A 22,592-nucleotide genomic window follows, 5' to 3' on the forward strand; every position below is an offset into this window, starting at 1 on the left:
CTTAGTCAGCAACATCTTTCCCAGCTTGGCATCGTCCATCCCCGACACTCAAACTTTCCACCCCAAGGACACACATGCACTGCACCTCCCCCAATCCACTCCAACCCGTACACCAACGGCTTACTATCCATCTATCGACGACTCGTGATTTCAACTTCTCCTTCACTGAAATCCATCTTCCCGTCCCATATTCACCCCCTTGGATCTTGTCAGGTAAGCACCCAGGTCCCCTTTCTAGTCCACTCCGAACACAGCTCAGCGTCGCCATCCGTCATATCGGTGTGCCTCAACCATCACGACCGTCAATCACCCTATCGACCCGGTCGTGGTTTCGATAAACCCTTGCCTCCTGATCGCATGCCTCCCGTGAGAATTCCCTCAGCTAACCGTCCGACCCGTGCACTAGACCGTGGAATTCCATCCATCTGGCACCTCCCGCCCTATCTCTCTCGAGTCTCCACACCGACACGCATCACATACCACCTCTAGGTTCCATCTCGACACCACACCGCCAAGATGGGTCTCAGCATTTCCTCGCTGTTCGACAAGCTAAATTTAATGCGCAAGAAGGAGATGCGCATTTTGATGGTTGGTTTGGACGCCGCCGGAAAGACCACCATTCTGTATAAGCTGAAATTGGGTGAAATCGTCACCACCATCCCAACCATCGGTACGTTTTTTCTCCGCCCACCCTTAACCTCCTTTCGGGCGTCCAATGAGCACGACTAACCGGCGTGTTCCCGGTGGAACAGGCTTCAATGTCGAGACGGTCGAGTACAAGAACATCCAGTTCACCGTGTGGGATGTCGGTGGCCAGGACAAGATCCGTCCGCTGTGGAGGCATTACTTCCAGAACACCCAGGGCATCATCTTCGTCGTGGACAGCAACGATCGTGACCGTATAGTCGAGGCGCGCGAGGAGCTGCAGCGCATGTTGAACGAGGACGAGTTGAGGGATGCCTTGCTCTTGGTCTTCGCCAACAAGCAGGATCTTCCGGTGGGTTTTGACAGTCCGGCGTGTGAAATGAGGGAATGGTGCTAACGATGGATTAGAACGCCATGAACGCCGCCGAGATTACTGACAAGCTTGGCCTTCACAGCCTCAGGCAACGTGCTTGGGTAAGTCGACCCGCCACCGGTCCAAGAACATCGCTGATTCGTCCCTTAGTACATCCAATCCACCTGCGCCACCTCCGGAGACGGTCTCTACGAAGGTCTCGAGTGGCTCAGCAACGCCCTCCGCAAGGCCGGGCACAATTAAATTCGTACCACGCCCGATTCCAGCACTGGAGGGACCTACGCGCGTTACGATCCACCCTCTCTCCACGTGCGGCAAAACCGATTATCGATAAACATCTGGTTTCCATCCCCCACCTCTCGAAACCGTGGGCAAAGTCGTGGGTTCTGGCATTTGGGTTTTTTCCCCAAGAACGGCAGTTTTTTTTACAAATTGGTGGGCGATGGCGTAGTAGTTGCATCCTAAACACACGAACACAACCACATGGAACTAGTGGATGGGGGGTGGGAAATTACCGGGAGGCTTTGAGATGTTGCTTCGAAAGAAACTTTGTTCCAAGCAAAATCTAAGGCGTTGCGTTCACTTTGGTCGAAAGAATTGATGGAAGGGGGGGGAGAGATATGCTCGCTCATCCATCAACACACCCTCAAGACTCTCTTCCTTTGCTACAACATGTCGACGTGTCGGTTCTGGTTCTTTGTGTTGTCGGTTGAATCTTTCCTTTGAGTAGCTGCTATGAAGTGTATCTTTCCTCTTCGAGTGGTCCATGTCCGTCCCGTGCCTGAATTTCCGTCGGTATGCTTCTGCCTACGTGAACGGTAGGGTAGCTGTCCAGTCAATCTCTGGAGTCCGGCGGTTCCTTTCGGCACACCATCCCCTCCAGCCACAGCCACAACCGCTGCGTCCACGGAACGTAGAACATCCGCCCATCCAACGTCCCACTGATCCACGAAAAGAGAAATAGAACCACAAACGACAACCCCAACACGACCCCAAACGCCGTCCAATACCCTCGACTCGAGAACGTGACATCCTCCAACGCGCAGCTAAAGTATGCCGTCATCAACGACACCGGCATAAACAGCATCGTCAGCTTCGCCACGAAGAGCGTCGTCCGCGTCAACTGCTCCACCGAATACGACTCCTTGATCGCGATCAAGTTGAAGTTCATCACCATCAACCCCTCCTTCAGCTCCAGGTTCTCGTTGATCTCCCGCAGCGCGTACAGCCGGATCATGTCCTTCAGCCGCTCGAACCGCACCCGCGCTGCGCTGCTCATGGCCACCCCCATCAGGTTCCCGCTGTCCACCATCGCCGTGCTGACCTGCAGCGCCGGCGAATCCAGTCCGGATCCCAGCACGTTCGAGTTCTTCAGCGACGCTAGCGAGATCTCCTGCTTGTAGAGGATCCGCTCCACGATCGACTCGTACGACACGTACAGCCGCTTGAGCGCTGAGAGCTGCCGTCCCAGCGCGTGCAGATGCGAGACGTGCGCGAGCGACGCGCGCGTGAGCATCTCCTCGCGCAGCCGGTTGAGTTCGTCCGCGTAGCAGTACTGACGGCGACCGATCAGCCCGTAGCTGGTCAACCAGTCGTCGAACAGGCTATAGAACAGCAGCCCGGGCGCGTCGGTGGCGCTATGCGCCGCCTCCTCCATGCTGTCACCCACGCGTTTCCGGATCGGCAGCTGCATCAGCGGGATGTCGAGCGAGGAGTCGTGCGCCTTGGAGCACTGGCGGAAGACGTTAGTGAGGTTCCGACGGACCATGGTGAGGGCGTGCAGCTCGTGGGGGTCGAGGGCGGCGTCGCGGAAGGGGAACGGGTCCTCGTGCACGGCGATGACGGTTTTTTCTTCGCAGTAGATCAGCCAGGTCCAGACGCGCTTTCCGGGGGGGACGTCGCGGGTGGAGGAGAAGGGTTGGCGGACGGAGCTGGAGGAGACGTCGTGGAGGGTGTTGTAGCCGACAGAGACGTCTGCGGCGCGTTAGCTGGGTGGCGGGAAGGATAGGGGGTGGCCGTACATTTGCGGCCGAAGTCGACGGTGCTCCAGTGCAGTACCTCGGACGCAAGGGTGTAGTGATTCAACTCCTGATCGCGCACTTTCGGAAGCCCATCGAGGCCGACTTTTTCTTCGAGGGCGGCGGAGAAGTCGGACGAGGTCTTGGAGCGGGCAGAGCGACCGGAGCTCCAGTGTAGGATTCCGGAGCCGCTCTGGGGCGTGGACAGCGATTTGGAGGCTCTTTTGATGGGCGGCGAGCACATGAGCCCCAGGAGACGAGGAGACCAATCGTAGTATTTGGCGATATCCTTACTTTTTAAACTTACTTGCTTGTTCTAAGGGGGTTGGAGACGTACTGTTAATAGCTCTCGCTGCTGGTCCGGGAGCCATATATTGCTTCATCAATTAGCTTCAGCCTACGACAGCAAGGGACGGTTGACGAACATCCATCGTGTGTGTAGCGATGCTGGCCTCTGATCATGATAAGTCCAAGAGTGTATTTGGGTCACGCAGTGGAAGGGCTTACTTTCGACCTCAACAACTTGGATACCGCGTCTGTATTCAGATCAAAAGCACACCAAGCGGCATCGTCCCCAAAATCCAACACAAAGTTCCTACTTTGAGCCCGCCGCAGCCTCTCGTCCAGAATCCTAAAACCAAAGCTGTCATCAAAATCTTTAAACTGAGATGAAATCTCTTCCGAATCGAGGCTCATATAATATTCTGGCGCCTCTGGTATATTGCAGAAGCGATCCTCTATGGACTCCACGGTCGACATTTTGAACCAAGACGCAACTGTAAAGACTGAATATCACTATGACCGTAAGAATAGCTGTAGTTCTTGAAAGAAAGATGAAAGCACACAACACAACTTTGATATTAAGAAAGGCATCTACCGCGTGACCTCTGTCCTCTGTCCTCGTGGGCAGAGCACCATGTCTCAGGTACCCCCAGGATTCGGACATAACATGACAAAAACTACGACATCACAAGCCATCGTGAAATGCTGTGATCCGGTCCCATTATCATTTGATGACGGTTGCAGGTGACAGCTGCGAGGCATGGTGGATGTCGAAGGGAGAAAATAGTATCAGCAGCATCTATATCACCAACCCACCACTTAATAGCTCTAGCTAAATATTCTAAGCATTGAGCCTGATTTTTTACAAGCTAGAATATTCAGATATGATTTTGTAATATATTAATCTACCGTTGACTCAGTCCTCTCAGCTTCCCTGATAGTTGGTGGAAATGGAGTAATTAATCGTCGTCACGGCTGTTGTCGTCACGGCTGTTGTCTTCGCAGTTGTTGTCTTCGCAGTTGTTGTCTTCACAGTTGCATCTCCTAAAATCGATTCTAAGGAATAACCATTTCTGCTATGCTAGTATATAGTCTGGATAGTAAAAGTCATTACTAAACTAATCTGCGTATACATCCAGACATGTTTCTTTCAAACTTCGAACATCTTCATTGCCGAAAAGTGAGTCGTTAATCACGTGATATCACGTGATATCAGACTTCGTGCTTCATCGTAAACGGGATGGACCTCCGTATTACTTTCAATTTGGCCATATTTCTTCATAATCTGAACAGATCATTATTAAATAGGGAGAAGAGAGAGTGCTTGAGTGTGCCATTTCTTTGGCAAGCGGAAAGATCATATAGAAGAGTTGGAACAGTCCCCCTATATACCTGTACGATCGGCAGTATCGCGTTCGGTGTTTCTTCACTACAGCCCGTATTATCGTCGAATGAAGGTTATAACGGCCAGGACAGACCTTTGTTATTCAGGCATCGTGAGGACGTCGCAGCAGAAGCGAACAAAAGCGGGCCGGAACGGGGAAGAAGGCAGCGGAAGGGGCGTTGCCTGTTTGACTGCGAAGCACCCTCGCTCACCTCTTCATACGCGAGATTCTGTTCGGACTGCACTTCTTCTCTTGCAAAATAACTCTAGAGCGCCAAAGGACAGAGAGTAGAAATGACGGAGTTCCAGATCATCTATATCCGTCGCTCAGACGGCCAGAAGATGGTGGCTGGCAAACCCAACTACCCGCACAATGGCCAGTTGAATCAAAAAGAGCAGGCCAACGGCTCAAAGGACTATTATCATCGCCTGGATGAAGATTCAACAAAGCACAGAGATTGGCGGAAGAAGCTGGGCGCCATGATGGCGAAGCGAAAGGGTCTCCTAGACGGTTAGTAGAGCTTCATGCTTCAGCGTCATTCAAAGACTTACGTAACCATCTTTAGACAAAGGGTATATTCTCGCATGGTTGCCAGAGCATTACGAGCTATGGGAACATATCAAGACGCGACCGTCAGACAGCTCACCCTCCAAATCCCATGCTGGTGGCGGTCACGACCGTCAAGATGCCTACCTTTATGGGCACCCGTTGGGGACGACGAAGCGGTTCCGCTCGCCCAAGGACTTCTACCATCATCTCCTCTGGTTGTCCGAAGATGAAGAAGGGAATCCGGACAACTGCTATTGTCGAGCGTGCGCACCGCCGGAAGACATGCAGAAGAAGATCCAGGCCGAATCCAAGTCTCCCACCACGACCGCAACCGGGTCCGCCAACTCTCAAGCAGTTGACACCAATCCTCAAGTCGTGATTGGAAAAAAGAGCACTCCTACTCCTACTCCCGCGTCGTTCTCCCAACCTCTCCTTCATCCGCAACCATCTCCTCTCCCGAACATCCAGCCGAACCCCCAACAAGCCGCTGCCCCAATGTGGCACATGCCTCAACAGGTTTCTCCATACCAGAATTTGAATTGGCAGCAACAACCTCAGCAGCAACAAACGATGTACTCGACGACACCGTCTGGTCTAACGCAATACCAATACCCCATCGCGCCACCGCAATCGATGCAGCAACCTAACCCTCACCTGCAAAACCAGCATATGCATCCCAGCCAGTACCAATCTCAACAACCCCCGCAAGGCGAAGGCTATGGTCAAGGAGAAGGAGAAGGGTTCGATCAGTTTCTGGACCTATGACGATGAGCGCTGCTTGATTGACGTTTACCCGGAGTTAGGTCGGTGGTCAGGGCCACCGAAAGCTCAGCATACCCTCATACCCACCATCACGACAGGATGGAGATGACTGGGTTTGAACGCTAGATGAACCTTTGACACTGAACGCTGCTTGATTGTCGTTTAGCCTGGAGTTCGGTCGGTTGTCAGGGTCGCGCAAAGTTCAGCATACCCTCATAAGTACCCACAATCACGAGAGGATGGAGATGACTGGGTTATGAACACTAGAATTCATGGTGTGGTAATTATATACAAGACCGTTATCCTACAATCCCTCATACAATGCAGTTATCTATCCGTGTCTCCCAGCCCAACTATCTGCAAGACTTTTGATGGCCACCCGTCTGAAATGTCCGCTCCTGAAACTTCCTCATAAACGCCAGAACCAGGACTGCTCGATAGGCAGTCAAAATGCTCCAAAATACACCGCAAGGCTCAAGAACACCGACAAATGCGCAAGACGCAACGCGCAACACTCAAATGTCTATGAAAAGAAATATGGACTGTCCCTCACTCGTCGGACATCGAAATCGCCCTTCTCGGGAACGGGCGGGAACGTCAGTGGAAGCCACACGGGGGATATTAGTGTGAAGCTTGGTTTGGCTTTCGCTTGCGGCTTCGTCTCCGCTGTGTGTGCATTCGCATCCGCTTGCAATGCCTTCACTTCTTCCTCGACCTCGGCTTCCAGAACCTCTTCCGCTTCCTGCTGCAGAGATACCTCCAAGATGGAAGTCGACTGGGCGTGGGCTTCGTAGATGCTCGCGGGTGTGACCATCTCTCGTCCAAGCCGCTGGTCCTCCTCATCGGCCGAGTTCAAGAGATCTTGCCGCTTTTTCTCCTCGATCAATTCATCCAACTGCCAGCTTCCCTTCTTCGCCATGGTCTTGTATCTCTCGGCGCGGAACTTTTTGATCTTCTTCCCAACCGCACTGCGGGCCTTCACCGTAGCGAGGTAGAGTGAGCCCCGATGACGAGCCTTCAACTCCTCGGCAAGGCGGTCGATGATATTCTCGGAATGCATGGCGACGAACGCCTCTCGCAGGACGCGGTTCATGACCGGAACATCGGCGGCATGAGTCCAGAAGGAGTCGTGCACCGAAGCAAACGTCAGGCCCAGTTCGTCGCATTTCAGCGCCGTCAGCATCATATGTGTGGCATCAAGCGAGTGGACGAAGTTTGGTGGGAACCCTTGGAGTTGCTTGCGCTTGGAGACGGCGTCATTCAGCTTGGGTTGCTTGATTGTGATCGACTGCAGGGTCGATTGGACCTGGCGATCGTCTGAAGCACGGTAGGGTTGAACAACGGTGAGCTTTAGAGGAGTGGTCCAAATCACGCTCGATTGGAACTGCTCTTTGATCAACTTTATTGTCGACGCACGGTTTAGTTTGGCGGGAGGCTTGGAGCCCTTGATGCGGGTTTTGCCTTGCACTTTGGAGACTGGCTTAGGTTTCTTTTCGAACCCCCTCTTCGCGAGGCGGTCAATTTGCTCGGCGGTGACTGCAGTTGAGATGCGGAAAGCGCATTGTCCAAACCAGTCCTGGATGTCGTGGGCGCCTTGGAACATGGTCGAGAGGGCTTTGAAGATTTTATGAGCGATGTATGCGGCCAGCTGGTAGTTTGAAACGTTCGATTCCGAGCGATCGGGCATAATGTCGTCCAATTGTCGTTGAACTTGGTCTCGAGCACCGACAAAAGTGACTCCGTAGACGTTGGTCATCACCGTCTGTTTGACGACCTTTCTTGTGATCTTGCCATCCAGTGCTAACGCCATTGGATGGCCCTCTGCAACCTCTTCTTTGATTGCAGCTTTAACAAGGTTGGCAACACCGGAATACACATCCGCTGGCCGTTCTCCGGGTTCAAGATTGACCTGGGCAGCGCCAAAGGAATCTCCGCCCAAGGCGGCGTAATGCTGTAGGCCGTTACATGTACCGTCTTGGTGAACGGGAAGAGATGATTTGTATTTGGAGGGATCCGGAGAGTCAATCGCTTTCACCAAGTCCATGCACGCAGCCAGGCATTGCCATGGATCGGCAGCCTTTAGCCACCATCTGCTCCCGGTCAGAGGATTGGCCGCGGAGTCGCGAATGTCCTCGATATGAGACGCCGTGAAATCCGCTCTCTCGGTAAGACTGGCCTTGTCGAAACCGTGCAGGTTGGCAACCTGGACTTTCAACCAAAAAAGGCCCTGTTCTCCAAGCTCCTTCGCGACCCCAAACTGGAGTAACCCACGGGCATTATCGGCGCCCATATGGTTCAAAAATGGAGGCATCGGATAGGCTCGGCCTCGGAAGTCGATGTTATGAGGGAAGTACATGGATTTTCCTAGGAACGCGCGGGCGACTTCCAGTTGTAGATTCTGAAAGCACCGGTTGGAATGATAGCCACCGATCTCATTGTCGATCGCCTGGCGCCGACGTAGCCAGATGGCTTTCGCGACGTCCCCTTCTTCGGTCGATGGTTCCGGGGGATACGGGATATCGGGGTTTGCGGGCGGAATATCTGCAATCGCCTCTCCGGTGTTCCAGGCTTCCGCCATGACGGTCAGAAGGTCTTCATTGATCCGCCACGGTGTCCGGCCCAAGACGTTTAGGCTTTTGAACAGCTGATCTAGGTCTCCTCGAGCGGCCGATGCGAAGAGATACATCTTCTGCGTCTCGTCTCCGGTTTTATCGCGAACTAGGCGCGAAGGCAATGTCAAGAAGCCGCCATCCTTAGGGCTTTCCCACGGCTTCGGTTCGACCAACATCGGAAGGCGTGCGCCTAACAAACCTCGGGGCGGCTCCCGAGCAAGGAGTTCTCGAAGAGCATCGTGAGCGTGGATCAACCCAATGTGTTTGCCCCGCACATAGGTTACGTCGTGTCGCAGCGCCGGTTCCGGCTTAAATTCCGGTTTTGGGGCCTCTAGATTTTGCTGGCGGACGTCGATTCGTGCGACCTGGACCAACTTCGCAAGTAGAGTACCACCCACCATGACTCGTGCTCCAACAGGCCATTCCGTCTGCCTAGACATCAAGTATTTCGCTTCGTCAAGCTCGACAACATTGATGGAGGTGCCTTTGGCTGAGGTGTTACTCGGTTCTTGCGCCTTAGGGGTAGCGGCTTGCTTCGCTAATTTCTTCGTTCTTCGTTGCGCCTTCTTGGACTTTCCCACCCTTTTCTCCCACAATGCTCCTGCTTCATCCTGCAGCGCTGCGGCGATCTTCAGGGTGATGCGTCCGAGTTTGACACCGGGAGCAATTCCTTCACTGACAAGTTCCTGCAAGGTACAGACGATCGTGATAGCGCAAAGCTTCTCCGGAGGAAGTAGCGCAAAGTAAGGCGCGTACCTGACTGTGTCGTGAAGGTGTATCGTCCCTATCTTGTCTTCCTTCGTTTTGACGGATTCGATTTCCTTTTGGACCTTTGGGAGCAATGCAGAATACCAATTCCATAGCATCGCCTTGATGGACTTTGATTGGAATGCGGGGTTGATCCCCATCTTGACCATATTTTCATGCTCCGCACGCCACTCGTCGACTGCCGCATCGATGGAGTCCTGCTCTAGTCTCTCCTGCTGTTCGAACTTCCATTGGTAGTACGCACTCAAGTCTCCGTGCATTTTTTGAAGCATCGTCGCATCATCGGAGTCCTCAAGGGAAACCAAACTCTTCTTCAAAGTCTGGAGCCCAAGACCTCTTTGTTCCACGGATTGGATCTGAAGAGGCTTGGTCGTCGGCTCCTCTAAGAAGGGAGTGTCCCGGGCGATCGGAGAGGATTCTTGGGATATGTCGGAGTGTGACTCAATGAGAAGATTCAGCGTCCTCCACTCCGAGTGCGTGAATTCGCCGGAATCGAGTAGCTGAGCAAGGATCCGAGTCTTCTCCGCAGCTATTTCAAGATATCGACGAAGACTTCGTACCTGCCTCTCACCGGAGAGCGCCGTTATACTTGCGCGGCACATCAGAGCAAGCGTGGTCTCGTTCGGCTGTATGCCATTTCGTCTCATCTCCCTTTCGAACCAATACTGAAGCCTCCCAATTCGGTCGCCATTGGGGTTTCGGACAATGGCTTCCACGTTGGCTCGGATGTATAGATTGTGCGCCTCCACTAGCTGAGGGTTCGATGGTGGGAAAATCTCTCCGAGGCGCTGAAGGAGTGCTTCGGCTCGATCGAACAACCCGACTTGCAACGAGGCTCTCATATTTTGTACTAACTCGACCGGTTCGCCTCGGAGTGGGAATGGGTTATGAACGTAATGGAAGTTGATCTCGAACGGGTCAGTCTTGTCGAGCCCGAAGGCATCGACCATCGCGTCGCTCGAGGCATCTGGCGGCAATTGCAGAGAATTGCTCGGGTATAGAAGATTTGAACCGTAAAGGGAGGAGTCGGTAGCAGTCGCTAAGGGTCGTACTTCAGTCTGTGATCTCGGTGTGTTCGCGCCATTCTCCCTGGATGTGATAGGTAACGAAGGCCGTCGCCTCGCAGGCGTGTAGTAGGACGAGCTCGTTTGTTGGAAGGTAGGTCTTCTCTGCAATCGGCTCGCGCCCGGTATTATGAGGTGTCTAGATGCATTGTGAGGTTTTTGTATTGAACGTCGAAGGGATCGCGTGAGCATTTGCTCCGCGTCGATATGGGATGGACAACGAGCGAAAGGGGGGGATAAGGTCGATCAATGCATCCTATGTTGGACGGACCAAAGATATTCTTCGGGATTCCGGATGACCAGAGTGTCTATGCGTGTAGCAATAATGAATGGGATGTGGCAAAGAGTATCTTCAACTTCTCATCTTCGGAGCTCCACGTCGGAAATTATTGGATCGACCCATTTTTCAGCTTACATAACCAGAGCCTCCTATCCATGCACGTGACCAGAAGGGGTCAAGGGGATATCAGTTCATGACTTCGTCTTGTAAACAAGAGATGCGAACCGCAAGCGGGTGTCGCTGAAAGAGAGCCTGGAGGAACGAAGCTAGAGTTCACATGCCCACATTATAATATTATATAATATATATACCGGGGTTTTATGTCTTAGATTGGTTCATTTATAACTTTCTAATAAAAAACATAGATGATAGTGGCGTTGGAGCATGGAAATACAGTCGTGTTGCCCAAGGCGCGCTTCGCACTCTTTCCGGGAAAGAAGCTCACTTACAGCCAAAGAATTGTAATTTTTGAGATACACATAGATTTGCATGTATAGAAGCGACGAAAGAGCGCAATTTAGAGGTAGAATCTGAGGACCTGTGAAATTGCCGCCGAAAAGAACGGTTTAAAACGCTCACTCTTTCCCTTCCCATCACCATCACCACAGTAGGAAGCTAATATGGACCCACACAACCAGATGCTGGGACAACTCCAGACGTGCCTAGAACATACGCTGCCGTAATTGGCAGAACGGGGCGATATCCCTCTACCAGTCTACCTCCATCTCATACCGCCTCTGGGTACCATGGAGCTCACATTCAAAATCGTTGGAGAGAGATCATGTCCGGATTTACCTATCATCATATGTTGCCTACAGATTACATAACGTCAACTGGTCGTGGTCGTGTTGGTCATGGTCGAGTTCGTCGTAGTCGTGTTCACAACTAGAGCGTCCCGCCAGTCCTGCGTCCAGTGCGCAGCTGAGGCGTACCGGAACCGATACCACAGAATCGACACCGTGAAGGTGACTAAAACGACGGTTAGTAGGGCGACTCCATCCTCATCCAAGTATCCAGACACCCCAAGTTTCTCCTTTACGCCCGTGCTTGCCTCGGCAGCGAATTTGAGCAGAATATACAGGCCGAAACAGACAGAGCAGAAGACGGCCAGCACCACAGCCTCCACAGATAACAAACCATAAAGCCATACCATATACTCTGATAGCAGCAGATGCTCCACGATAAAGAACCCAGCCAAAGAGCCCGCCAGCAACAAAAGAACACATAACCCATAATAGACCGTAGTCACTACCTTTGATGCGTATACCTGCATACAGGGAGGGAGATATAGTCTCGCAAACGTGACTAAGGCAGTGACAAGCTTCGACATGATATGCCAGCCTCCAAGCAACCCAAGCATTGCGAAGAATAGACAGGCGTATATCAAGGGGAGGCTGAGCAAGAAGATGGGGGCCTCCCAGCTGCTAGAGGCGAGGATATGCCTATTCAGAAAGGGCTGGATGAGGTCGAGGAAAGCCCAGTAGAGGAATATCGTATGGAGCAGTTGGCACCACTTAAACAGGGTCTCATCCATAGCAGCGTGAGCCTGTCTCAGTGCTAGCGATCGTGGTGATGTGACGGGATTCGCGTGTTCGCTGTAGCTGTTCTTCGCAGCCTCTAGGTCGGGAGGGCCCTCGTTCGTAGATTCTGTGGTCTCCGCCTGGGCGAGGGTAGAGCCATCATCGTCGTTTGTACGTTGGCTTCCATCAATCCCTTCGCCTAGGAGGTGCTCAGTGCTAGCCGATGCCGTGAACCCCACTTGGTCGGCAGTGCTGCTGTTACTTTCATCGTATATGCTCCCCGTCTCGCTGCCCGTCCTGCCTGGCTTGTACTTCGTGCTCGCTGATCCTTCCGGCCTATCCTGAGTTTCATCTTTTAATGGTTTGGCCTGATCGCTATCTTCCTCCGCCGCCTCTTCAGTGCTGTCTGCGTGCGAAGTTTCCCCATCATCTGATTCCTCAACAATCTCATCTAATTCGAAATCCATAGGAGTATACTGTGGTTTGGAAAGTTCCGACCTGGCAAGCTGCGATGCAATCTCCAATATGACGTATGAAGCAGCATATAGCCATGCCCAAGCCACCGTCCATCTTATGTCTCCCCACGCACCAACCACATATGTCAGTGGTAATATGCTGAGGAAGAACCCAAAAAGGCGTAATATCGTCGCGATTCTCGCTGTCTTTCGAACACTGTGATCGATCTTAGCCTCATCAAAGCGGTCCATTCCAATAATAAGCATCGCCTTGCGTGGGGTAGCACGGAGTACGACACAGTACGTTAGGAACCGAATGGCGAGTGCCAGAACATCGAAGGCGCATATAAAGGGCGAGGCTCGAAGCCAGAAGCTATGGGACACCGAGAAACCTAGAACGCGGCCGACTGGCTGAGTCATGGTACTCAGAGCGAGTATCGGCAGGATCTGGAAGGCTTGAAGCCAGCTTATCGAGGGATCTGGCGGCGCCATGGTCGCGATCTCATGCCATCAGAGGCCGCGGAGGAAAGTAAGAATTCAAAAGCCCCAAGATACCGGTGACAATCCGAACCACGCCTTGCGATGTCCGACTGACAGGAGAGATCTGCAAGCCACAAGCCACAAGCCACAGGCATGGTATGGGCTGTGTAAAGTTAAAATTACACGGCAATTATTATGTTGGGTTTGCTCTGCAGCATCAGGACATAACGCCTCGCACACTTTAGATAGATTCCTCCTTCATAGCAACAATTCAATGTTTGCCTCACGATTGAAGATTCCCTTGGGAATTTTTCTGTCCCTCGCGCGTCCACAAAGACCTTACGGAACTACGTTCCTCAAGGCATGAGTTGTATTGAACCGTCACTTATATATTCATGGCCCCAGGGCAAAAAAAATGCACGAGAGGGAATATGTGACAAGGTCCTACATCAATGATCAAAATACAAGGCAATTCGTTTATGCATATCATACAGAATATGTACACTCCGTCCTGGATTAGGCCCCCTCTAGCACGACCAAATGCCAACCATACCGTCTTTTCTACCTTCGATTAGATACCCATCCTTGATCCGTACTTTCTCTATCGTAGGAGTCGTGCCCTGTTCCGCAACAGTACCCGGACCGCAATCCCAATGTTTCCCATCCACCTTGTCGTAGACCTTCACGACGTCTTCGCCCTCGGCCGCGACGATCTTGCGCGTATCGAACATCATGCTGGTAATGGGGTGGTCATACGCAAAGGCATCGTATATGGAGCCCGTTCTAAGGTCCCAAATCTGAAAAAGCGCCGCGTCAGCCAGTATCGAGTGTAGTGATCACATCATAAGTGCTTACCCTGATACTACGGTCCAAACTTCCTGTAACGAGATGCACATCGTCAAACTGCAGTGCCGTCACTGGTCCCGTATGGCCGACCAGACTCCGATGCACTTGCCCACTCCGCAAGTCCCACAGCCGCACCATGCCATCGGCGGTCCCGCACGCGAGCGCAGTTTCGAAGCACTGCAGCGCTCCGACGAAATCGGCTTGAGCGTCGGGTAAACGGCCCGTCTGCCGCCACAGTCCGTCGTTGGAGTTCAGGGTGGCCGAGGCTTGCGCAGCGGCCCAGAGAACATCTAATGTTTGAATGCAGCGGCCCTTTTCAAGGTCCCATTGACGTAGTGTCTTGTCTGCGGATCCGGAGACGAGCGTGTTGCCTTTGAAGTGCAGCGCGGTGATTTCGGCGACATGGGCTTCGAGAGAGAAAAGGGGGCATTCTTGCATGCTCGTCGGAGGTGGCGGTGGAGGGGCGTCTTCCTCGTTGCTGAAGCCCAAGGCATCGTCGTCGTCCTCCCCGACAGGGACGGTATCGTTATCGGTCTCCAGAGGCGAGTATTCTGCCTTACTGAGGTCCCATAATCGAATGGTCGCGTCCATCGATCCCGTCGCGACGATGTTATCGTCGACTTGCAAACAACGCACGGAGGATAGATGTCCCTCTAGAAAGCCCATACATCTTCCGGCGTTGAGATCCCACACTCGTACTGTATCGTCTAGTGCGGCCGTCACCATGGTTCCAAATGGATAATCAAAATCGATCGCCGTGATCATATCGTTGTGCGCTTGAAACTCCTTGATCTGAGAACCAGGGTGGAGATGCTCATGAAGGATTGGCATGGATATCCTCCGGTTTGGCCGTTTCCGTTTGGGCCTTGACGGCAGTTTCTGGTAGAGAGATTCCGACATGAACTCGTCTTGAGGTGATCCCGGGTCCGTCTCTGCTGCCGGACTCTTCTCCACGGCCGCTGCCTCCTCATCTTCGAGTTCCTGCGCCACCTCGAGCTTATTATCGACGGTGGCGATATCATTCTCCAGTTCCATCTCTTCCTGCTCGAGGTTCGCAAGTCGTTCGAGGACGATCCCGCGCATTGCTTGTAGGTTGGTGACCTTGTTATCGATCTCGCGTATCTCCACACTGCACATATTTTTGCGAACCTCCATCATCTCCAATCGATGGGTCATGCTCCATTTCTCATGCTTGAGCTGTGCAACCCGTGGACGACCAGATTCGTCCGAACTGCCATCCTCCAATAGCTTCCCCTTGTCACGTCGTTTGCCATGCTTCCGATGCGGAGATTTCTCCTCTTCCGGTATCGACGCTTGGAATCCTTGGAAAAGTGAATAGGAATTGTGGTCTTCGGGGATGTGTGAGAGGAGCTCGTCGGACACGTAGGAGAGGGCTCGATGTTGGATTTCGGGGACGGAGAGCTTGGATCGGACGATTTCGCGTGGCGTCGTCTGTGCCAGGTTGAAGATCGACCGCTGGAGCGCCGGCTTTCTCAATTCCCGGTGAAGCTCTCCGAGAGCATGTTGATAATGCTGGCTAACGCCTCCATCTCCTAGAGGGCCGCCGCCGATCAGATGCCCTGCGGTCGCGGTGACTTTGCGGCCAAAGGCTTCGATTTGACGGGTCTACATGGACGTTAGCTCTCCCGTTTCATTGGGTGCCGATGGATTAATCGGTCTCGTACCGGTATCAAAGGGTCGTCATCGGATGGAGTTAATGGCCTGGATGGAGGGGAGCCTCTCCCTCGAGACGGCTCTGCCATCCGAATCGATTCCCTCGAAATGCAATACAGAAAACGAGGTCGGGGTTAAGTCTGTCGCATGCTCATCATTTGGACTACCATGCAAATGCGGATTTGATATGGACAGTTTGAGATGTCGCGTGCTGGTTTGTTTAGGGCAATATGATCATCGACAAGGTGGATGTTGCGCCACAACCAGGTTGGAGCTGTTCGACTTGATTGATGGTTCAGTTAGGACATGGAACAAATTGCTGAGCCACTGGAGATACAGCCGGCTGATGCCGAGATCGGTGCTATGGCACTCAATCAAGTGAACTATTTGATTTAAGTTAATGTATTCAAGTCAGGTCAGGATTTGTCAATTAACCCTTCATCATTCGAAAAAGTCATCTTCCGGTACCGTAGGGAACGAAAGCCCAAATTGGGATATTACTAACCTTTCGTTATTCATAGCGTAGCTGGGGTCCACCACATGGAGTCATCAATCTCACAGCTGTAGCATCCTAGATTCGTTTATTTAAAGCTTGGTTACCGCTCTGGATCTGATAGACACGCGACCGTAATAAATCCAGCCAAAACCTAGTTGGTATCTAAATCTAAAGGACCAAATATACAATGGACGCCGCAATCGACTTTCACGATCCCAATAAGGCGTTGGACCTGGGCAATATCAGATTCCAGTTGATGTACGGACACATAACCCACTTGGCGTATCGCATCTACTCACAGTTAATCTAGCCGACTGGAGGACACTATCATCTTCCATTTAATAGAAAGGGTTCAATTCCCGTTGAACAAAACCATCTATGTCCCCGGCGGCGTGCACATCGCCGCCTCGGACTTAAGTCTCATGGACTGGATGCTCTCCGAGCAAGAGAAGCTCCAATCGCTCGTCCGCCGCTACGAATCGCCCGATGAATATCCCTTCTTCCCCAATGTCTTGCAAAAGCCCATCCTTCATCCTCTGCACTACCCCCAGGTTCTCTACCCGAACGACGTCAACGTCAACGAGAAGCTGAAGCAATCCTACATCGAGTCCATCTTGCCGCCCGCGTGCGTCAAGCTGGGCCGCGAGGATCGTGGGGAAGATCATGAGAATTACGGGTCGGCCGCGACGTGCGATGTGCAGTGTCTGCAGGCGCTGTCGCGGCGGATCCATTTTGGCAAATTCGTCGCGGAGTCGAAGTTTCGCAAGGAGACGGAGCGGTATGTGCAGCTCATCAAGAATGATGATCGGGACGGGATTGCGGAGGCGATTACGGATGCGAAAGTGGAGAAGAAGGTGCTGGAGCGGTTAAGACTCAAGGCGAAAATGTATGGAACGGATCCGGATAACGCGACTGGGGACTTGGGAAAGCTGGATGTCGACGCGGTGGTGTCAATGTACAAGGTGAGTTCATCGCTGGTATGTATATTGACTTCCGTTGATTATGATTAGGACTACGTTATTCCTTTGACCAAGGAGGTTGAAGTGGAGTATCTTATGCAGCGTCTGAAAGGGACGGAGTATGAATAGTGACGATGACATGAGACGGAAGTATAGACAAAGACTACAATATATTCATCTATGCGTAATGCATCTCGCCCCACGCTGTTACTTTGTAGCTCTCTTAGAAACCTTCTCAACCAACCGACGTAAGTCCTCTCCATCCTCCCTGCTAACCTTCTTCTTCTGGCGTTTCGAAGGCTGTCCATCATCAAACGTTTCCGCGGCCCTCTTCTGTCGTCCTTCATCCAACAGCTCCCGCATCCCCTTAGTTCCTTTATACCTCGGATTCGTGGGGTCGATCGCATACTCATGGCTCTCAAACAGCGCGCCGAACCGCGGATCTTTGGCGTCGACCTTAAACGTGTCCTCTTCCACCCCCGCAAACTTCGCCTCGGACTTTTTCTTCGCCTTGCCCTTCTTTCGCGACGCCTTCTCCCGCTTCATGATCTCGTTCATGTCGAAGTGCTGCACTTTTCCGGCCCCCCCGGCCACCCCGCCCTCCTCGGCCATCAGCAGCTCCAGTTCCTTCTTTTCCTTCTCCTTGGCTATCCGCTCCTCCTGTTGCTGCGCATCTTTGATCTCGCGCGCTAATTTCTTAGCTCGCTTCGCTGCCTGCTTTGCCGCCTCCGCCGGATTCTCGAAGAACGGGTCGTCAAATCCTAAATCTTCTTCCACAGCATTATCCTCGGCGCGAGACACCTTTTCGACTTCTTTCTCAGCTTCAGCGCCAGTCTCGACACCGCGATTCTTCTCTTTTCTTCGAGCCTTTCGCTCCCTCTCCTTCCTGATGTACTTCTCCACGGTACTCTCCACCGGCTCGTTTTCAAAAACTCCTTTGTTGCCACTCTCCGAGTCCCCCGAAAACCCGGGAACAAACGTGATCTGCATGCCGCCGGTCGCTTCTTTTTTACCTTTCGGTTTCTTTTCTGAGGCCTGGGGTATATCTCCGGAGAGGCCTAGGGCCGCCCGTAGGGCTGATGCCTTGGAGTTCTTCGACACTTTATCTCGAGGTGCGGTGTCTGACCTCCCAAGGGCAGCCAAATCGGTTTCAGTAGGTTCTTCCTCGCTCTCTGATCCGCCCTCATCGGATGTGCCACTTCCCAGATACGCCAGCAGGTCATTGTCGAGCTCTCCGCCACGCTCGAAGGCACGCCTCATCACGTCTTTCCGGCCCCCATCCTCATTGTCCCATGTAAGTGTCACGCGACTGTGTCGCAGCGCCTGCGTGACGAATTCACGTGGCCGATATCCTTTAGGAATGGAAGTGCACTCGTCCTCGGGTTCGTCGTCATCGAAGGAAGTGTCGTCGGGCACGAATCGGAGGTCGAAGAAGTTGGCGGAGGTGAGGTACTCGCGCCCGTCCATTGCATCGTATATGAACTTCGCCGCTGCAGGCGTCGAGGCAGTGATGACCGCGTAATAATACCGTAGTCGCTGTAGTTGGTAGTTTCGTAGTTTTGCGGGATCGAAATCTCGAGCTCGAGTGTCGTCCGCGGGCGCCTCTTCGTCATCATCGGAGGAATCCTCGTTTTCAGCTCTGGTCTCCTTGGTGGGCCGGCTTTTCGATGCAACTGCATTGCTCTTCTTCCCACCGGGACCTTGGAACAATTCCTTTGCCGGCCCTTCGGTCTCTTCCCGCTCCATCATCTTCTTTCCAAACTGACTCGGGTATATCGAAACGTTGAGGATCTTCCCTTCCGTAGGAGCAAAGCTCAAGGCCACGGCCATCAAATCCGCAGCTTTGATATTGTCCCAATCCAAGTTCACCACCGCAAGTCGTGAGGTGACCTCGCCTGTCGGTATGTCTTCTTGAGGCCCCGCGTCCTCTTCAGCTTCCGACTCCTCCTCGACATCCTCGTCATCCTCATCATCCTCAGACGACGAAAAGCCTCCTTCTCTGGCAGGATCATACTTGCCGGTGACCCGTTTTAGCTCTGCCTGAACATCATCATCCGCATCCAGCTCATCGCTTCCTGATTGGTCGCTCTCGTCCGTTTCGCTGGCGCTGGCGACCTGGTACAGTCTCTCCAATTCTTTCTTCCCTCGACTGCCTTCTATTTTCCTGCCATACCGATCAACGCTGGCCTTTTTAGTGAAGTCTTCGTCCTTGAGTAAGCGGGAGAATCGATCGTCCAAGCGGACTTTGGTGTTCTTCTGAGAGGGCAGTCGGAATCGAGGATCGGTAGAGAGCGACGTGAATCGTGGATCATCTACAACAGAGAAATCAGTATAAGGCCGGGTCATGTTGTTTGAGGAAGACGTACTGGTCGAGGATTTTGGAGGCGATTGGTCGCGCTTCTTGCGCTTTTCAACGCCGTGCTTCGCCATAATTAGCGGAAGGGGTTACAATATGGTATCGATACAATCGATTGCTCAGTTAACGAGGGGCTCAATCTGGCGGATTTGTAGTCACTGCGATTCAGAGCGTAACATGAAATTCCTGAACTGAAGTCTCGCATTTCCTGCGATCTGGAAATTTTAGTGTAACTCTATGGCAGGGGTCTCTTATCAGATCATCAGATAAGTCCACCCTTTGACGACCCTCTCACGCCACTCTCAGTTCTAGCAACAACCTGACCTCCAATGTTGACGACTTGCCTCAACATTGCATTCATTTTTAATCGCTACAATCGACCTGAAGTTTTTATCGTCCCGCTGATATAGGTATAAACTATACAATTATTTGCGATCCGGTTTCGTTCAGCTTCTCACACGGTTAGATTCGTCACGAACCCCCACATTGAAAATGAACAACCATATGGCGATGATCCCGAGAATGAACACTCTTTCACACTCCTGAATTATGCACACGTAAGGTGTTTTCTATGATTTCTGGGGTATATATGATCATTTATCCTCATAAGTATCTCATACTCGAGAGAGGTGGGAGCCTGTATGTATTCGTTAGTCGGCTCTCTGCATACTTCTGGAACACACAGGGCTGAGGCTTTAATCAATTGCATATGGCTCTTCTCTAGTTCTCTAGGATTTTCGGACTGGGAGTATTCTCGGGCAATTCTGGTAACTGTACGATCGCCTACCCGCGCATAGTAGCCTTTGAGAGGCGTTGAATAGTGGGAATACATGGATTGTCAGTCACACCAGTGAAAAGAGCAGATTTGAGGAGATACATTATGTTAAAGAAGTTTGTTGGAGCCGTGATAACGTCCTAAATACTGATGAAGGGGAGGATCTAATTGCAATGGGTGAACAGAGAATACTTCTGTATGAAGTTTTGGTATGGTGGATATGAAACTGGTACTCCTAATCACTCGGCTTTGTCCTCTGCCTTGTATTATGCACTGAATGATAACCCAGGCTCTAAAACACATGTACTGTGCTGAGGGGACCCGTTCTAGGCCTCATCGAATCGATCGGAGCAAGGTGAGGGTGGTATACAACTTGGGTCGGCTGTTTTGTAGATAGTTATACGTGCATTTAAACTAGTATAGGCCGAGAGGATCTAATTAGTTGTGATCGAATTGTCGCATTCCCTTCATAGGACCTGGTCGAGAAACGTCAACCTACCGTTCTTCTACGGCTTGACTGGTCTATCCTTCCAAAGGCACGGCAAGTTTCTGATCAGTTCTGCTGTTTGTATTCGCTTATCGACGACAGGCACATATATATCTTTGTAGATCATCATCAGGGGAAGGAGGACTGTTCATCTACATTTAATATGGAGGCTAATAGACGAATGCTTATCTAGCCCTGAGACAGAGGAGATCATGTGCCCCCAAAGCTTTGGAGCAGGTTGAGAACTCGTCACTATTATAACTTGTGTGGTTTAATTGGCCCATTCTGGGGTACAGTATCGACAGGACCTCCAAGTTTAGATAGGAAAATACCTCCTGTAGACTTGTTAATGGAGTATTCCGCTCCGAACAACATGGAGTTTGGAAATCCGGTTGCGATGACCATCTCATCTCGATTAGCCCTCGCTTTCATCCACTCTCCGATCCAGGTTTCGCTCTCCCCGAACTGGTAGCTCGAGGCGCTGCATATGATCAGCGATGAGCCCATGATACACTGCGGCTGTGAAAAAGGGGAAATATCAACATACGTGGCGATGAAATTCCCACCGCTCTCCCAGAAGTAGTCAAGGATCTCGAAAGAAGTATCCTTGTCTCACTCGCCCATCGAGCCTTTCCTATCACACAGATTAGCTGCGCTCTTCGGCCCCAGCATTGGCTTCTTCCCACTGGCACGTACCAAGCATTGCCGAAGTTCATCGCTCCGAGACACAAAGGGGACACGCGGATCGAGGCATTGGGACTCAGCAGTCGATGATGGCCCAGTGCCGTTTTAGGAGGGGGAGCTGGAGCGAAATATGACATGGTTAGTATAGGATGAGACTCAAATCAACGGGACGGGTGTGAGAAAGCTTTAGTCTCGGATTGGAAATTGAAAATCATAGATAGAGAAACCTGCGGTCCCAGCTTTTTAAATATTACCACTACGGAGTATTTGAGTCCGGTAAGATCAGGCGTCCAGAATTGTGCTTGTCATTTGGCCAGATATCGACGCTCGAAGCAGGCTACCTATTCCGGGGTATGACGTTAAATCAGGCATTGAGAGCGCCCATCTTGGCTTACAAATACGTTGATTATGTTTCAGTGAATCTAATGGATCAATTGCTTGAAGCGTGAGAATTACAGTGCGGCTACGGAGTACGTGAGACGCGATGGTATGTGGTAAGGATCAGGAGACGAAAGGAGGGTACATGTCAATGGACAATAGGGCCCAAATAATGAAGAGGAAATTCCAACGTATTCGATTAGGGTTGTCTCTGAGTGTTGTTGGGGACAAAACTTAACTTAGGTTTCTGGAATTATATCCTGGTCTGGCCGGGGTTAACACTGTTTTGTCTCTGCAGATTTCTGTCCTGATATCGTCAGCATGAACTTCCAGTAAGCACTGCCCGGTAGGTTCCATCACAAGCAGACAAACTAAAAGAATTAGAGAAATACTTCATTTAATTACATCCCACATTAGCCTCTATTCATGTCTATTATGTGGGTACATCTTACGTAAGTTTAGAGTTAATAACATAGGAGTCCTGGAGGAACTTACCGCCTATCCCGGTGGCCCTCCCACCCATCCTGGTGGCCATACTGCCCATTCCTTTTCACCTACCGCCCAGCTTGGTGTCTCGACTGCCTATCGGACTGCCCCTAACCAAGTCAATACCCCTCTTCCCCTATGCATTTCTTCCTCCACCCAACACGAATCCGATGACGTGCAAGGGAACGCGGGTTACTAGTGATATGTGGACCGTTGGCATCAACTCTCAAGGCAACAAGAATAATGTGATGATCCCTT

General features: G+C 51.8%; 9 protein-coding genes across 9 annotated transcripts; 3 read left to right on the forward strand and 6 right to left on the reverse strand.

Annotated features, from left to right (window-relative positions):
• Positions 1–195: 195 nt before the first annotated feature.
• Positions 196–1,370, forward strand: P152DRAFT_261570 (ARF/SAR superfamily). The gene is made up of 5 exons (XM_033674796.1): positions 196–213; positions 260–670; positions 753–997; positions 1,054–1,119; positions 1,169–1,370. The coding sequence occupies exons 2-5, from the start codon at positions 517–519 to the stop codon at positions 1,259–1,261; spliced, it is 558 nt and encodes a 185-aa protein (XP_033535749.1). The 5' UTR covers positions 196–213; positions 260–516; the 3' UTR covers positions 1,262–1,370.
• Positions 1,371–1,750: 380 nt separating this feature from the next.
• P152DRAFT_412628 (uncharacterized protein) lies at positions 1,751–4,032 on the reverse strand. The gene is made up of 5 exons (XM_033676987.1): positions 3,544–4,032; positions 3,462–3,490; positions 3,374–3,413; positions 3,040–3,325; positions 1,751–2,992 (listed from the first exon to the last, which is right to left on the reverse strand). The coding sequence occupies exons 1-5, from the start codon at positions 3,793–3,795 to the stop codon at positions 1,854–1,856; spliced, it is 1,746 nt and encodes a 581-aa protein (XP_033535750.1). The 5' UTR covers positions 3,796–4,032; the 3' UTR covers positions 1,751–1,853.
• A 964-nt stretch (positions 4,033–4,996) lies between these two features.
• Positions 4,997–5,531, forward strand: P152DRAFT_374770 (uncharacterized protein; the record flags this gene model as incomplete). Its single annotated transcript, XM_033675589.1, has 2 exons — positions 4,997–5,213; positions 5,269–5,531. Coding segments are annotated over 2 exons (480 nt in total), but the record flags the coding sequence as incomplete, so codon positions are not given.
• A 725-nt stretch (positions 5,532–6,256) lies between these two features.
• On the reverse strand, positions 6,257–10,344 carry P152DRAFT_431771 (DNA/RNA polymerase; the record flags this gene model as incomplete). Its single annotated transcript, XM_033677427.1, has 2 exons — positions 6,257–7,458; positions 7,483–10,344. 2 exons carry the CDS (start codon positions 10,342–10,344, stop codon positions 6,538–6,540), a joined length of 3,783 nt encoding a protein of 1,260 aa, XP_033535752.1. The 3' UTR covers positions 6,257–6,537.
• A 1,223-nt stretch (positions 10,345–11,567) lies between these two features.
• On the reverse strand, positions 11,568–13,205 carry P152DRAFT_471913 (uncharacterized protein; the record flags this gene model as incomplete). The annotated part of the gene is made up of 1 exon (XM_033681114.1): positions 11,568–13,205. The coding sequence occupies one exon, from the start codon at positions 13,203–13,205 to the stop codon at positions 11,568–11,570; it is 1,638 nt and encodes a 545-aa protein (XP_033535753.1).
• Positions 13,206–13,636: 431 nt separating this feature from the next.
• On the reverse strand, positions 13,637–16,166 carry P152DRAFT_456350 (mitochondrial division protein 1). The gene is made up of 3 exons (XM_033678981.1): positions 15,725–16,166; positions 14,049–15,665; positions 13,637–13,990 (listed from the first exon to the last, which is right to left on the reverse strand). The coding sequence occupies exons 1-3, from the start codon at positions 15,800–15,802 to the stop codon at positions 13,721–13,723; spliced, it is 1,965 nt and encodes a 654-aa protein (XP_033535754.1). The 5' UTR covers positions 15,803–16,166; the 3' UTR covers positions 13,637–13,720.
• Positions 16,167–16,396: 230 nt separating this feature from the next.
• P152DRAFT_471915 (chorismate mutase) lies at positions 16,397–17,297 on the forward strand (the record flags this gene model as incomplete). The annotated part of the gene is made up of 3 exons (XM_033681115.1): positions 16,397–16,467; positions 16,520–17,171; positions 17,220–17,297. 3 exons carry the CDS (start codon positions 16,397–16,399, stop codon positions 17,295–17,297), a joined length of 801 nt encoding a protein of 266 aa, XP_033535755.1.
• Positions 16,944–19,735, reverse strand: P152DRAFT_480356 (uncharacterized protein). The gene is made up of 3 exons (XM_033681760.1): positions 19,535–19,735; positions 17,220–19,480; positions 16,944–17,171 (listed from the first exon to the last, which is right to left on the reverse strand). The coding sequence occupies exons 1-2, from the start codon at positions 19,596–19,598 to the stop codon at positions 17,376–17,378; spliced, it is 2,169 nt and encodes a 722-aa protein (XP_033535756.1). The 5' UTR covers positions 19,599–19,735; the 3' UTR covers positions 16,944–17,171; positions 17,220–17,375.
• Positions 19,736–20,786: 1,051 nt separating this feature from the next.
• Positions 20,787–21,607, reverse strand: P152DRAFT_499703 (uncharacterized protein; the record flags this gene model as incomplete). Its single annotated transcript, XM_033682302.1, has 3 exons — positions 20,787–21,267; positions 21,334–21,397; positions 21,430–21,607. 3 exons carry the CDS (start codon positions 21,605–21,607, stop codon positions 21,042–21,044), a joined length of 468 nt encoding a protein of 155 aa, XP_033535757.1. The 3' UTR covers positions 20,787–21,041.
• Positions 21,608–22,592: the final 985 nt, after the last annotated feature.

Source organism: Eremomyces bilateralis (assembly GCF_010015585.1).
Source record: "Eremomyces bilateralis CBS 781.70 unplaced genomic scaffold P152scaffold_5, whole genome shotgun sequence".
In the NCBI taxonomy this organism is placed as follows: domain Eukaryota; kingdom Fungi; phylum Ascomycota; class Dothideomycetes; order Eremomycetales; family Eremomycetaceae; genus Eremomyces; species Eremomyces bilateralis.